The following is a 16,431-nucleotide window of genomic DNA, read 5'->3' as shown; positions in this document are numbered from 1 at the left end:
TTATTATGGATCATAGGTGTGTATCTCAAATGATGTCTGGGTTTCAGGCTATACCACGGTTTCAATCTAAATATAAGCAACTTCTTTACGTCATTTTCCTGGAAACTTTAAATATAAGAAAGTTCTTCAAGTGACAATAAAGAGATGAGTCAAGACATTATGATGACATTTTACACATATTACAGCTCAGCCTTAAAGTGTACCGATTAATTTATTCAGTTCACACAAATCAAGACCCAGGCTTAAAAAATAAAATATATTTCAGCTCTCCTAAGCTGTGTAAGAGATCAATTTTCCATGGAAAACAAGCCTGAGCAACCCTGCAGCTCCACAGATCAGCTGATCACATTAAAGTAGTCACTCGTGGCCTTTCCCTAGGGGCAACATGCCGCACGGAGTTGCATGAATTTTATGCCAAATTAACAGCGTGATGGCTTTTATAAGTTTACTGAAAGACTTGTATAACACCTGAGGGCTTTGAAGTATGTCAGATTTTGGACACAGTCACTACAGTTGGTTTTCTGTCATGGAGGAGTTCAGCAGCCACGTGGCTGTCATGCTGCAGTACAGCAAGCTCTAAAACATCATCTTCTCCTGAATCGTTGTCAAAAGTTTGAGATCATAACTTACATTAATATAAAATCCTCTCCCTTAAATATAGATTACAGTATCTGAGAGTGATTTTGATCACTTAAGCAAAGAAACCATGACAGAAAACAGCCACACAAAGGAGGATGATGGCATTGGCGTTCACAATGTTCCTGCAGAGCGGCACCTCTGAGGTGTCTGTGAGCTTCTTCTGCAGCTCTTCCAGCTCCTCTTCACTGAGCTTGGGGCCTTTTTGCTGCTCTAGGCCACAGAAGCACATCACAGCCTTTTTGAAACAGCTGGGATCCTCATGTGGTTCTGTGAGGAAAAAGAAACAGAGTGAGGACAATCTGCATGTGTGCAGAATTCTGTACATTTGCACCACATCTGCTAAATACCTTCAATTTCCATATCATTGTTGTCTTTATTGTCAGTCCAATCGTCGTCCTCAAGGTCCACCCTCTCCTCTGTTCTGTTCCTGAGACTCCAGCACAGTCGATACAACTGGGCACAAACACACAACAATCGTGAACACACTAATTATTTACAAGCTTTGCTCAGTATTCCGATGAGTGGCCATGTTTTAGTGTATGAATGATTTATCCGGCCTTGTTCCACGGCAGTCACGTACATGCTTGTCGTCAATGGGTTTGGTCAAAAGAGAAGCTCCGAGGATGATGACACAGGTCACAGCAAACAGGATGATGCCGAAGTAGAGGTAGTGGACTCCACAAATGATCTCGGGACAGTTGCTGGGGGCGTTACAGCTGCCTGTGCCGTAGGCAAACTCTGTTATCATCCTGGACAGGCCGATGCAGAGGCCAATCAAAAGTCCCCAAAAAGCCCCCTGAGGAGAGGAAAGAAGAGTAATACTATAAGTTTAAAACAAGAAAACGTGAGAGTCTGCAGGTTTATCAACAGCAGGTTTAAAGGGAAGGTCTGTTGGATTTTCCTAAAAGAATAAAATGTCAACTTTAACAGGAATATTCTAGCCCAGTTATCACTTCTGGGCCTCTATAGAGGTGGGTCAGTGTCTGTGTCTGCCTCCAACCTTTCCCTCTGCCTGTATGTAAATGTTTTGGTTGTTTTGGGATGTTTCTGGGTGGAGGGGAGATGTGTTTAATTCATGCAAAGTCACAGCACCCCCAATGGGCAAGTGACTTTGTGTATTGATGGTTGGGAGTGGAAGGAGCAAATACTACACTATTGGACATAGCATGGAGGAAGAAAAAAAGGTAAAGCTTGGCTCAACTTTCACTCGCTTTTGGGCACTTGGAGAGCAGCACGGGACGAGGAGCGAAGCGAGTTGGTATGTGTCAAATACTCGTGATTAGCTTGTGCTAACATGCCAAGTCTGGTACACGTATCTTGAGTCCTTCCCATGAGAACATGATGCTACAGGTGGTTTCTGGGCTAATGAGTGTGTTCACGTAGTCACAGTTGGAGGCGGTGGGTGCGGGCTGCCTCTGGCACTGATCCAAGGAAGAAGAGCCCAGTTTGAATGTTGTGTTTACTAACAAAACATAAATTCCTGCATACCCTACCTTTAAAGTCTCAGCTTCTAATAACTGATGACCAAAAACTAACGAAAAACTGCTAACATGCTAATTTTCACCAAGCAGTATACTTTCTCAACCATGCTTCCTCTTATTTGGGAAGCTAGTATCAATGAGTTAGCCTTAGAGCTGAGGCTAATGGGTAAGATGTTAGCTTAGTCATTGCTTCCAAAACATTATATGAGACCAGCACTTTCCAAAAAGGGAGTTGTGAATCACTTATAGCAGGGTGCAAAATGCCTTCCAAAATGAAAATCTTTTTATAAATGTATATTTTAATTCCTTGTTGTAAAAACAGAAACAACAGTAACATTTGACTCTTATTTTTCAGTCTTTTTATGCCTTCACTAAGAGAGGATAGGACAGTGTACAGTGCAGCAAACAGGGCTAGAGTGGGAAATGACTCACAGGCCGGACCAGAACCTGGGCTGACCCCATCTGCGCTCCAAATTTCACCTCCTGAAGGGCCCTCTTGAAGGCCAAAACACTCTAAACTGCCCCTCTTGACTGTTTAAAACAGAATAAACTGCCTTCTTTGGGTTTCAACAACACTTACTTAAGGGCCCTCTTGGTTTGCAAAATACAACTACTCTCTTTGGTAGTAGGAATGCACCCTGTATATGCCTTTTTTGTTTTTCTGCCCCTGCCCTTCAACAAGTCTGTGAACCCTGTATTTGGCATTTTTTTCCAATCTGAAGATGCAAACTACAAATTAAAGAACGATAACTATGACAACACTGAATACATTTTTCATGATAATCCATTTACTTTTGAGATATTTCATTCTAAACTGAAGCTCTTCAAATGTGGCAGAGGAGGAAGGGTCAGGAGACCTGGAAGGCTTCTTCCTCTGGAGATCATGAATGCAACCTCTAAATTCATGTAGCTAGCATGAAAGCTAGAGTTCTAATAAAAAAGCTGGTTTCAGGTTTCATTATATGTTTTTCTCTTAAGGAAATCTTTAATCAAACCCTATCAGTAATGGTTGCTGAATATGATTACATGGAATGGTATCATGCAAACAAATTAAAGTATAATAAAGATACTGAATAGAATTCTGTAGATAGCAGGCGAAATATTGGAAGGTGCAATTAACAAGACATCAGGAGGAAGGGAAAAAAAACATGATGTCATTCATAATAACGTTCATTACTTTGGTCACATGAACAAACCATGGGGGGAAAATAACTTCACCCTAAGCAAAGTGTTTACATCAGACCACACATGTGAATGTTGTCTCAGTACTTAACAGCTTGACTCTTGTCTTGTGGTTAGACGACACAGAAAGACATGAAGTCAAAGACAGCAGTCAGCAAAGAGACGTTACTAAAGACCTTTGACCTGTTGTTGGATCTTTGTATCCAACAAAATTTGACCAGGTAACTGTGCTAAGAAGCGGGTAAAATAGGTGAATTCAAGGTTAAATCTGGGTTTTTAGTCGTTTGAAGGTAGATTTCTGAGGTAACTTGGGCTAAATCTAAAAGCTCAGATTACTGCTGGTGATAGTTTGCTACACCTGTCTCATAGCTATCAAAGTTGCAAATGTTCTCCTCCTGACAGCAAGGCTCTGACTGACATGTAGGCACCCTGTAGATGTCTGTGAAGAGGCTCAGGGCCCGTCTTTTTACCTCATCCAAAGTCAAATACAGTTAGGTCAAGTCAAGTTTTTTTCAATATGGCTCCTGTCGAGGATAGGCTTCAATACCTGTTATAGGAAACAGATTGGTGACATCATAGAGACTACATCTATGTATAGAGTGTTTGCACTGATGTCATGGTTGAAGAGGCTACCTGAATGTGCAGCCTTATTGGAGATACACAACTATAAACACTGAATGGAAAGAGATAGTCTTATCTCATTCTCTAAGGTTGAAAAAATGCACAGAGCATGTTGGCGCTTATCAAAAAGGACTCAGCCAGCAAGAAAAAGAGAGACATTGGGAGAAACTAAAGCTAATAGGCTGAAGAGTCCCAGTTAGCATCAGCTTCATGGAAGCATGACAAACCTTCATGACAAACACTCCCTTTCTGGGTATTGTTAACTACCTTGTTTTTACTCCAAGCCCATAACTCACTCTTCTTCCCCATGCATTTATAGTTTACAAGACTGTGCCCTGTGGCAGAAAACAATCAGAAATTTGACCGTGTTATGGTGCTTGAGTAAAGACCACCACCACAAGTGTGTCATGCTTGAGCTAGCCATACTCTCCAACGGGGGAACGGCGCTGCAGGGGCGGCAATCGTGCTTAAGTATGACACGGTTTGAGGGCAGTGTGATCTCACCCTTTCTTTGGCATGTTAGCATAGAGTGTAAGGTAGGGTGATTGTTGAAGCACTTAGCTCCAAACTTCTGGATAGGTATGCTTCAAGATAAATGAACATAAATAAAATGTCTTAGTGTGAACTGTAAAAATCAACTCACAGTTTCATTGACTCGTTTGCAGAAGATGGCCAGCATGAAGACAGCTGCAATGGGAGGAGTGAGGTAGCTGGTGATGGACTGGATGTAGTCAAAGAGCTGACCACTCTGGGCTGACTGCACCACAGGGATCCACGCAATGCTCACACCGATCAGGAATAAGATGAACACTCTACACACAGGTAAACACAGGGACAGCTGCAGTCAGGTACAAACACACACTCGTAGTCAGTGACATCAAAATGGTTCAAAGAGGGTTCGTACCTGCCGGCTATCATGAGCTCCTTCTCACTGGCTGTGCGGCGAACCTTGGTGTAGATGTCCATGGTGAAGAGAGTGCTGGCGCTGTTAAAGATGGAGGTGAGTGAACTCATCAAGGAGGCCAACATCACAGACAGCATCAGACCTCTCAAGCCTGCAAGAGCCAGAAAATCTGAGTTTAATCAGGGTCGGTTACTTAAGACAGGCTGCAGCCTCAGCATGGATGACAACCACACGCACCATCAGGCATCAGATCCACCACCAGCTTGGGATAAGCAATGTTGGTGCAGCCCACACTGGCCCCACAGTACTTCATGCATTCTTCCGGATCCACACATGCCACCACATCTGGAATGAAATAAAGATCAGAAGGTTAAATCCAGCATTTTGTCTTGGTAAGATGTGTTTAAGCTTCATCACATCAGTCATTGAAAACAGTTAAAGAACAAACAGAAAGCTTACATCGGTCCAGATATTCTCCTCAAGCTATAACCACCTCAACTGCACATTTATCCGACATCATTTACAAATAACAGATCATTTACAGATTTGATATCATGATAAAGATGTGGGCAACGCAAAATATAAAAAGGTCAAAACTCCAGCAACATTTGAAGTGAAGGAAACAGCTGTATTCTAGACCTTTATATCAGTGTGTGGCCTTATTCATGGTCACAGTAAAGCAGACTGAAGACAGAAATGTTTAAAAAATGAGACATTCAGTCAATGTTAGCCAGAAGGACTACTGCACAGGAGGGTTGATCTCATGGATAAGTGACTTTAGGCCAGTTGTCCCACATTGAGCATCCGATAAGGGGCTGAGGTGATGGGAGGTCCATAAGGCCACATGTCAAAACACACTAGTCTAGAACAGAAGTGTCTCTTTTTTTTTTCACTGACATATCTCATGAACAAAAATAATGCATAAATGCTACTAGGTCTCAGACAATTTGCAAGAGCACGACATGAATGCAAGAGCATTAACAAAACAGAAGTGCAGCCACAACAGAAGTTAAAAGAGGCAAGTTGTACCAACGGACACAGGAGGGTTGTGAAAGTAAGTAAATGATTTTTTTAAATTATTTTTTAATTTCAAATATGATATATATATATATATATATATATATATATATATATATATATATATATATATATATATATATATCTAATGTCTCACCTTGTGATATCCTTAAGATAAGATAGTACTTATATTTCTGTATCAACCACTAATATGTCATCTTATATTTAGCTTTATGATTCAGTCATGTCATTGACATCAACATTAGCATTCTAGCTTTATTTATCACAGCTGAAGGTAAAAAAGAAAAGAATAATTTTAATACTTTCTCAACTTTTCTGTGTCTGGTGGGATGTCTAACCTTCTAACTTACATTGTGGCTTTTGCATTAATATTGTTGCATTTTCAAATCATCTGGCACCTACTAGCCACCGTAGATATGGGCAAAACATGTCAGGATTTTTTAAAATATTTATTTTTTTAATTATATTTTTTTGATTGCAGAATCAGGATCTGGATATGATCAGAAGTGTTTTTCATATTTAGACTATTTTGACCTGAAAACAACATTTTTAGCCCACAATATTTTCTTAACCTGAATTCTTAACTATTTATATGCACCCCCCCCCCCCCCCCCCCCCAAAAGTGTTTTCTGCACCGTTTTATGCTTAACACAAATATTTCAAAGACGTCAGCTGTGAGAGTTGTTGAGTGCAGAATGAACAGAGCTTTAGCTTTATACGAGTGGCCTTTGCACAGTCCAGTGAGACGATACAAGATAGTCTTTTTGTACCTTTGATAGAAATTAATCTTTTGAAATGAATAATTAATACATTGTAAAATAAAAGCTGTGAAAATGGACAATGGGCCATGATTGGCTCCTCGACCAAGATTTGGACATATATGGTCTACAACAAAGCTGTTTTCTTCTACACAAGTTTTCCTTGAGTTTTGATCTTTTTAAAACATTCAGTTTCACTCTGTGCAACATGAAAGTCAGTGAAGTTGTACAAAGCAAAAGAAAGAAAGAAAGAAAGAAAGAAAGAAAGAAAGAAAGAAAGAAAAACACTACTATTGCCCGTTTCAGTATTGGTTGTAGTTATAACAGGTTTTCTTCTATCCTGGATTACTAAGAGCAGCACAACCAAAACCTGTTAGGTGAATTGGAATAATGAGGAACCAAAAACACACTGACCAGGATAGAGGATCCTGCTGATCATCCCTGGGAAAACTATGATGAACATTGGCAGCAGCTTCAGGTAACCACATAGGATACAGCCGGCTTTGACGTGAGACAGATTCTTAGCAGAGAGGCAGCGCTGAACAATCACCTGAAACACAAAAACAACATGTTATAGAAGGAAAAGATCAGGAGTGGTTGGATGGATACAAGATGAGCTGACTGCTAACTTTTAACCTGGTTTCACTTTACACATCCAGATTGATAATAAAACACCAAAGACAAAGACATAAAAAAACAATACAGTTTAGTTATTTTCTATTCATTAGACTTGGAGTTGGCTACGATGTTACAATGAAAACACACATGTTGTTTACTACTAAGGTCACGTTAATCTTATCTGAGTCTCCTGAGGTGCATTAAGGTCTGACTAAAAGCTCGGACATCCTCTGGCAACACCTGTATACGCCTGAGTGACTAACAGGCAAGATAACAGACGATAGCTGTGAGAGCAAATGGGAGGCAATCAATTGAATGGGTTCTGTTTGTGTGTGTGTATGTGTGTGTGTGTGTGTTTATGTGTTTATGACCACAGATGGATACTAGTTTTCCCTAATACAGCTAAGTGAGTGAAAACATCCTTCCTGTCAGTTCCTGACTGACCTGATCTGTGCACCAATACCAAGTGGCCTGGATGGTGAGTCCGAACACCAGACCAGGCCACGGCAGGTCTCCATTGATCGGGTCTCTGAACATATGAAAGGAGTCTGCCCGGGGCTCGTAGCAGTTTTCAGTGAAGTTTCCTGTAATCGTCGGTACAGCCTGCATGTAGAGCTCCTGGAAGTTTTCATAACCTCCAACTTCATAAAAAGCTGAAAACAACAAGAGAACACGGTCACAGCTGACAGCTGATACTCAGGACAAAGGCAGGAAATGAAGTGTGATATTACTATTATTATTACTATTATACAACAGTTCTGCATGTCAGTAAAACATGATAACCAAGAAGAGATGATCATTTTTATCTGTTTTTTAATATTCATCCATGTTTTCCCTCAGCTTTAACTTATTCTTACAACACTGAGATTGTCAACATTTGCTTTGCTGGACTTTGTAATTGATGGTTTTTGTGTTATCTCATTTATTTTGCCCTTCCTTTTTATTATGTAAGTACTCAGCATGTTCTTTAAAGTGCTTTTATTTCAATCAATCAGTCAATCAGGCTTTATTTGCAAAGCACTTTTCATACAGCGCTGATGTTAATAATAATAATAAAAAGAAATAAAGTAAATAGATAATCAATAGGACCATATTCCTTCGAATACACATGCACGTACAGAAGAAAACTTTCTACACAATGATTTAATAACAATAAAAGCTGAGCTGAGAAATCTCTACAAGGTCCTAATGAAGAAACACTGGAGGTCAAATAGAGGGTAAATATAATAGAAAGCTAAGTGGTTATAAATAAGACAATAAAACAATAAAAGATAAAAATCACAGTATATTGATAAAAATGTACTATATCTTCATACTTTATCCTTATTCATCTGTTTTATTTCTTTATAATGTAATTACTATTTTGATGCTTTACCCTACTCTTAGTTTTTAAATAATTTACGTACCTACATCTTAGTCTTTTTATTGCATCTTCTGGGCACATTTTATCATTTTGAACTGTATTTAATGATGCAGCCAAAGAAAGTTTACTGAATCAAACTGAAAACACGCACTTAAGTGACCTTTAGGGAGCCAAAGGGCGTGCTAAAGGGCCCTCGAAAGCGCACAGAACTTAGTGCTTCTTGGCTGCCAAAATGGTTGGTAAAACACACCAACCCGCCCCTTGGGTGGAAAAAACACTCAAACAAAACTGTCCACTATGCTGGTTAAAATGTGACCTCTTAAAAAAAATACCCGTCTTAGAGAGAAAACACCCCAGACTTAGTTCCCTCTTCAGTGGTGAGGCTGCTCCTAAAAAGTTTGTACACGCCACTTTAGGGATCCCAAACTTTGCAACCCTTGACACCCAGAATAGTGGTGCTGGAGGCTTGTTGTGACCCCTCCCCATGGTAATATACCAATATACCAATATCCAACCCAAACACAGGCAAAACACCACCCACCCCCTCAACAATGTTCAAGTTATCTGATCAGCTCTACATCACGACACATATACAATACACTTGACCAGTTTTATGACCTAACATAACTTTAAAGTTGAAAACCAATCTGGAAACAAATGAACAGAAAATAGCATATTACCAAAGCCCATGAGGATGAACGATCCAACGATCATGATCATGGTCTGTAAGGTGTCCGTGTAGATCACAGCAGCTAATCCACCTAAGATACAACACGTGATGTTATTTTACATTCATGCATTCAACATCTTACATTTACGCTCAAGTTAACCTGTTTTTTCACCACTTATGAAAATCAAACCAGATGAGGTTATCAGTGTTAAGCCATGTTATGTAAGTGGTCACCCACTGCTCATCCTTACAGATCTAAAGTTCAGGTGTGTGTGCGAATTACAAAACAGCAGCAGAAGGCCGCTTCCTGCTTATCACAGTTTATGGGTAATTAACCACAACAAAATACAGCTGATAACTAGCTGTGTCTACATATGGTCCGAAGAAGACTTTACCCCTGGTCATGATGCCACTAGTACAGTAAAAAAAAAAAAAAACAGATAAGACTTCTGCTTTATGAGTGATCAGTGGCTCCACTGAAAAAGAAGTGAGCAGACAGACCTGTGACGGTGTACAGCGCCGTGATCAATAGGAGCAGAATAACAGCCAGGTAGATGTTCAGTCCAAGAGCCTGGTTGATGAAAATGGCACCAGAGAACATGTCTGCCTGGATGGAGAGGAGAAAACATGTTATTTTAGAGTAAACTGTAAAATCATCTTGAAGGTTTGAGTGTGATGCGACTTACTGAGATTTTTGTGAAAGCATAAATGAAGAGGGAGAGCACAGAGAGGTAGATACGGATACGCTGGCCTCCAAACCGCTTCTTCAAGTATTCAGGCATGGTGACCACCTGAAAACATCCATAAAAACTAGATTTTGATTGTGCTTTAAGGGACTTTTATTCTTTGATCATTCCTTTCTGATGGAAGAATTAAAGCCCAACAGCTGCAGATATTTCCCAATTTCCTTTAGAAGAGGTGAATAAAGGTTCAGTCTTGGACTTTGGTACCTTCACCATCACTTTGTTGAGCGACATGTCACTTTAAACAAAAAAAGATGAAGCTGTTTAGTATGTTTCTCTCCTCACCCCCGCTTTGATGTAGATTGGTACGAAAAGCCATCCCAAGATGACGACCACAACAAGAGCCTGGCACACAAACACACAAAAAGAAACAGACACAAACAAATCAGAGAATGTCACAGTTAAGGAAATAAGAAAATACAGTGATGTGACTTTTTTTCCGTCCAGGTGTGACCTACAGACTTATCAGATCACCCTACAGAGATAAGTGGGGATATATGTGGCGTAGGTCAAGCATATATTTGTGTAAGCAGTGAAAGAGGTGAAATCTGTCAGCAGACGCTGATCACTCACGTTCCATTCAAATCCACCGATGGCGATTCCTGAAGCTGCAGCCGTCCCTGCAACACCCACAAAGTGTCCGCTGCCGATGTTACTGGCAAAGAGTGAAGCTCCAATCTGTGGAAAGAGTCGTTAAATTAACTTATTTTAAACATGTATTAAATCTCAGGAAAGAAGTGTAATAAGGCTGGGAAGGCTGGAATGATAGAGTGAAAACCTGATATCGCTTTAAAGGAGCTCAGCTACTTTTTATTCATTTATATATTTTATTATTTTTTAATTTTATATATATATATATATATATATATATATATATATATATATATATATATATATATATATATATATATATATATATATATATATATATATATAATTTATAAATAATAAAATATAACAGCTGTATAATATGTTTACAAGTGAATAGAAAATAATAATAATAATAATAATAATAATAATAATAATAATAATAATAATAATAATAATAATAATAATAATAATAATAATAATAATAATAATGAATACATAAAAGTTGTGGTCATAAAGAAATAAAGTGTAAACCACACAAAGGCGTCACGTGTACAGGTGCAATGATTCAGTCCCAGGGAAAAAGGATTTATGACCTTGATCTGTGCCTAAATTAAACAGCCCTCTCTATTGCATCAGTTAATCCAGTATAGGCCTCCATCACATTGTAAACTTTATTTTTTTGTTGTTGTTGTTCCATTTGATGAATGCCCCAAACTTTCTGGATCCATATATTGTAAACAGGAGGGTCTGCTCAGCTACTGTTTTTTATGAAAGGTTGTGAAAAAAAGGAGAAACCTTTGAATCTATTAAATACTGAGTGCTGCTTGGTGTGGAGATAACTGAACAGGGTTGAGGAGATTCATGTTGATGAACAACTTCACTGTTACTACATCAGTGCCCTGTGGTTAGAGAAGCTGGGTGCAATCCCGGCTGAATCATTGCTGTTTGCACTTAAAGGAATCCTCTAAAGGTTGGTACAGAGATGAATTGAAAAGACAATGCAAAGCAGAGGTTGATACAGTTCAAACACAACATCTCTTAAACAAAAAGCTGATGTCAAGGATTCAGGGAATGTTATCGACCAGTTTTTATTTCTGCAGCAATAAGTTTCCTTATTGCTTGACTGGAAGAAAAACACAGATAAATCTCATCAAGGAGTTTGCAGAAACTGAAACTGAACCACGCTTACCTGACAAGTCCAGGAAAACATATTTTTTTGAGATATTAAAAGAAAAAAATGGCAATACTGCTTGTTTTCAGATATTCAATATGAGGATTTACTTGTCAAGGATTGAGACATTATTCTTGATTTAAGAAGCATGACAAGCAAGTTTTCTTTAGGCATTATTGTCATCTTTGAATGTTTTATAAAGAGACATTTTTCTGGATCTGTCAGATGAATGTGGCTCTTATGAAATCTATGCGACAGTGTTAGAAATAAGCCACCAACACTTGCTCATGTTCCAGTTTCTGCAGTGTAGGGACTCTTTGCCTTGTTTTGCAGAGCTGAACACTCACCGGCCACCACACCATACTCCTCCCAGCCAGGAAGAAGCCACCGACTGTGGATCTGTTGGTGCGGACCATAGCCTGAAATAAAAAGACATATATCTCTGATATTCTATGACTGTGATTGTGCAAAACATTAACACACTCATTAATCAGTGTCACCATGTACATTTCATTTAGGAAGTCAAAGAAGTAAGAAAACAAAAAAAACAAAACAAATTAGCTGCAAACAGTTAGAGGAATGTTTGATTTAAATATTGATGGGAATCAGATTGAAGTGTAATGATCGTTACTTCATGTAAAAGTTCTTTGATCGGCCATAAAACAATTGAGATCCAGATTGTTGGATAACAAGCTTTGATGGCACAACACCAGCCTATCTCACTTCCTACTGTAAAAGTGCAGAAACCTAAAGGCTTTATTCTACCTCATAACTGTTAGGAATACTTTAACAAATAAACTGGTACATTTCTTTTATGGCTTGCTGCAGATATTCCTTTAAAGTAGTTGTCAATGTTGTTTCAACTGTTTAACTGAAATTTAGACATGAGCACAGAAAAATGAAAAACTTACCCATACTCCTACACCCAAGACAACCAGAAAGTAAACCACAATAACAGAGATGTCAGCGGCATTGTTGAGGACCACTGTTGTGCCATTGTTGGTAGTGCTCCTGACACGGGAGAATCCAAAATAATTGTACTCCATGTTGCTGAGAGGGTGACCAGAGAACAGGAGTGCTGCAGGAGTCGCTCCCCTTTGACTGAAACACCTGCACTGACGCTTATGTACCTGCACTCCAGCATTGGGTGTGTGTGTGTGTGTGTGTGTGTGTGTGTGTGTGTTAAGAGAGAGAGAGAGAGAAGGAAGGATGTGTTAATCTCCAAATTGACCAGATATTGTTGGTTGAAAGTGTATCTGGATGTACAAACAGTAATCACTGAGACTTGAAGGTAGATGTGAAAACAAATGTGTAAAAATGTTTAACCTTTCAGCAAATAATCCTGTCAATGATCAACCCACGAGGAAATACCACAAGTAAAGAAACAGGTGTACCATTTAAACCTAAAACCGTTTTCTAAGCTCTGTGAGGACTGCAGGTTAATACACGTTTATTATAATTCAGGAAAAAACAGTGTTGGGACCTTGCCAAATGATTGCATTTTGACCTCTACAGGTGGTGTTACGTAGTCCTCATCTGCCCTTACGCGCCCCCTCTGTGACTTGACAACCCTGTCAATGAGTAAAATTGATAAGTTTAGTTGTTGATTACATATCCTGCTGATATTTTGGGAGACTGAGAGCATTTTTATTTTGTTCATATTTTAATTTACACAACAGAGTAACAAAGAGGCAAGATCTTTTAACTATCAACTCTTTATTCTCATGAAATCTGAGAAAAACATCAAAGCCTTTCTGAGAAACTCTCAACAGATTTCCCATTAAGGAAGTGTTTTCTCATTTACTGTAACTATTAAAAAAATAAAGCACTTAACTCAAGCCTCACCCCACCCACAGATAACACTGACTGTTCCTTCAGGATGAGTGTTTATTAATAGTGTGTATTCGTTGTTAATTATTAGTTCAGGTGTTTTTGAGGTTGGCACAGATTCTAATCTCTTCTAATACAGATGATCAACAATGCTATCATACAGACATAAATACACCAGGCAGGGACCTTCAACATTCCTAAAGAAAACAAAATTTCCTTAAATGTGAAGTGTAAATGAAGTACAGAGGGTGGCCACTAGGTGTCTCTGCAGGCTAAGGGAGCATGTCTCCCTTTGGTCTTGATTAGGGCTGGTTTAAAAGGAACAAATATGAGGCATAAATTAAAAATTTTCCCTGAGGACAGACCAATTTTTAGAAATATTTTATTTTATAACTATTTAAAGTTTAAAAAAATCCCCAAACTTGTTTATCTCTTTCTCTTGCATGCAACAGAATCAAAGATACATTTATATATTTTATTTTATTTTGTTACTCGTCCTTTTGCAGTGGTTGGCTTCATATTATTAATATTCAAACTTGTTTTATGAATTAGTTCCGTGAATTTTAAAGTCCCAGAACCACCACTATTTGTTAGTGCCATCCAAAAGTGAAGGAAAAAGATCAGTTCAACAACGTTTGCATGAGCAGGTGAGTTAACTCAGTGAGCGCAGAGCAGCAGAGGGCATCAAGTTTTTGTCTTAAGTGTAAAAACATAAAATGCAGTTAACAAACACTGAAACCAGTATAAAATGCTAGCTGGCGACTGTTGTTTGACTGTACTTTGGGTAAGCACTCTGGCTCTCAAGCTAACGTTAAGCTAGTTGTGACTTGAGTTAGCTTAGTATCTCTTGACAGTGAGTCCATTTCAGAAGTGTGTTTATATGCTACTGGCTGACTGGAGGAGCCTAATTCTGTCCAGTAGCTTTATTTATTAGCATAACATAGTTCTGGGCAGTATGAGAAAAGATTTGTATTAAAGTATTTATTATTATGTCAGTGGAGTCATAGTATATCATGGCATTGATTTTGCTTCTGACTGGGCTCAGCTTTATGGATAAGCATGTTGCATATGGTATACAACACTGAGTACACTGTGCAGTTCTAATTTTACATGTATCAACACATTGTGCGTTTTTAATTTACTTCACATAGGGGTGTTAGACTGTTGAAGCGGCATCCAAACAACTTTTCTGTGCACAGCGGGGAGTCTTCTCACTCACTATTGCAGTAGTTGTAGGGTTACAATTCCCAACCATAAACAATTTACTATGAAATCTGCTGAGTGTTTGGTATTACGGTTTTGGATTTGAGACTTTTGTCTTCTGTCTGGGTGAGTGACAGAAAATGACTGATAAGGTATTTGTAGCAAGTGCCTCTGAAATAAAACTCAATCAATTGTGTTTTTTTTTTATCCTGTCAGGTTTGTTTTACAACCAAAAACTTTTGTACAGGAGAGACTGCTCCTCTTTGGAGCACACATTTCCCTGTGCCAAGCCACAGCTCACAAGCCTTACCCAGAATGCCTTAGGGAGCTGTAACCTAACAAGTTTTGCAACTGTAAGTGAGGAGGGAACACAAATGATAAGGGAGGCCGCCATGCACAGCAAAGTTATTTCGGGTTATACTGGGTAGCGCAGCGGCTAGTCTCCTGCCTGCTTCAGGAGCCTACAGCATTGTTGGTAATATTATGTGCCATCAATGACAGTACCTAAAAAATTAGAGCTGTGCAGAAATTCTGAGATATGTAACTGGCCTTACGTGGTCTATTGCAAACCACTAGTATAACACCATGAATTCAACAATAATACTTCGAGTCAAGTACAATAGAATAGGACTTTATTGTCATTGTAACAAGTACAATGAAATTGAAGTCACAGCAGCAATCAAGAAAATAAAAGTAAGAAAGTTTAAAGAAAGTGCAAAAAGGTCCATAAGAAAATAGATGCTGACAGCTTGTCCATCATTGTCCAGTTCAGCCAGCCTCCACCTCCACAGGGTCCAGGACTGAGCTTCTTCAGCAGTCTGTTCAGTCTCTGTCTCCTGGATCCTGTCTGCTCACAGCAGGTGAAGCTCCTCCAATGTGGCTTTGGTGTCCGGTGTTAGCTCTGTTAGCCATGTCTGTGAATAGCATGATGCTACTCTGCCCTCTGGTATTCCCTCTGTTGCTGGGTTAGCACAGCTAGCTCGTTCATCTTATTGGAGATAGATCTTATGTTCCCAACAAAGATGGATGGAAGGACAGGTCCATGTCGTCACTTCTTAGCTCACACCTGAGAACCAGCACGTCATCCTCACCTCTTCTCCTCACCTTGTAGGAAGACATCAGGCCTTGCACCAGTTAGCATTGACATGCTACAGGCTGCTAACAGCTGATTTCACATGTAAATAATGTAGCCATGGATACTTGTAGGATCTCCAGACAAACACAGGAGAAAAAGAAGTAAAAATATCACTGAAGACACAAAAAAGTTTGGTGTCCATGACCAACAAATGAGCCGTACAAAGTAATGATCCACTCCAAATACAAAGATTACGAAAAAGAGACAAAAAAATTACAAGAAATGGACAAAGAAGAGAGAGCTGCTGCAAAAGGCAGCTATAAGCAACAGGGTGGTGCCTTGCAATAGTTGTAGCATTGCTGCTTAATCTAGCCCATTAATTGTTTCTATTGCATCTTCATCGGCTCGTGTATGACCTAATGAAATGTTTAGTTCTGTTTCTCTGGGTATAACTAACAAAACAATGAACTTCATTTGGTTTACCCAGGTCAAGATGGAAAGAAAAATGTCCTTCCTCCTGAAAACCTATAGAAGCCCCAGCCCT

The 16,431-nt window shown here is 39.1% G+C and overlaps 1 protein-coding gene across 1 annotated transcript; it reads right to left on the bottom strand.

Annotated features, from left to right (window-relative positions):
* Positions 1-691: 691 nt before the first annotated feature.
* On the bottom strand, positions 692-12,825 carry slc5a1 (solute carrier family 5 member 1). Its single transcript, XM_074690242.1, has 15 exons — positions 12,691-12,825; positions 12,127-12,198; positions 10,591-10,695; positions 10,303-10,362; positions 9,961-10,065; positions 9,776-9,881; positions 9,285-9,365; positions 7,686-7,894; positions 7,038-7,173; positions 5,065-5,172; positions 4,828-4,978; positions 4,567-4,735; positions 1,220-1,435; positions 987-1,092; positions 692-906 (listed from the first exon to the last, which is right to left on the bottom strand). Exons 1-15 carry the CDS (start codon positions 12,823-12,825, stop codon positions 692-694), a joined length of 1,974 nt encoding a protein of 657 aa, XP_074546343.1.
* Positions 12,826-16,431: the final 3,606 nt, after the last annotated feature.

The sequence above is a fragment of the Halichoeres trimaculatus genome, unplaced genomic scaffold (genome assembly GCF_033239565.1).
Source record: "Halichoeres trimaculatus isolate MK-OKI-2021-1 unplaced genomic scaffold, fHalTri1.1 fHalTri1_scaffold_16, whole genome shotgun sequence".
NCBI classification, from domain to species: domain Eukaryota; kingdom Metazoa; phylum Chordata; class Actinopteri; order Labriformes; family Labridae; genus Halichoeres; species Halichoeres trimaculatus.
Note: the sequence above shows the minus strand (reverse complement) of the source record. Positions and strands in the feature narration are given on the sequence as shown.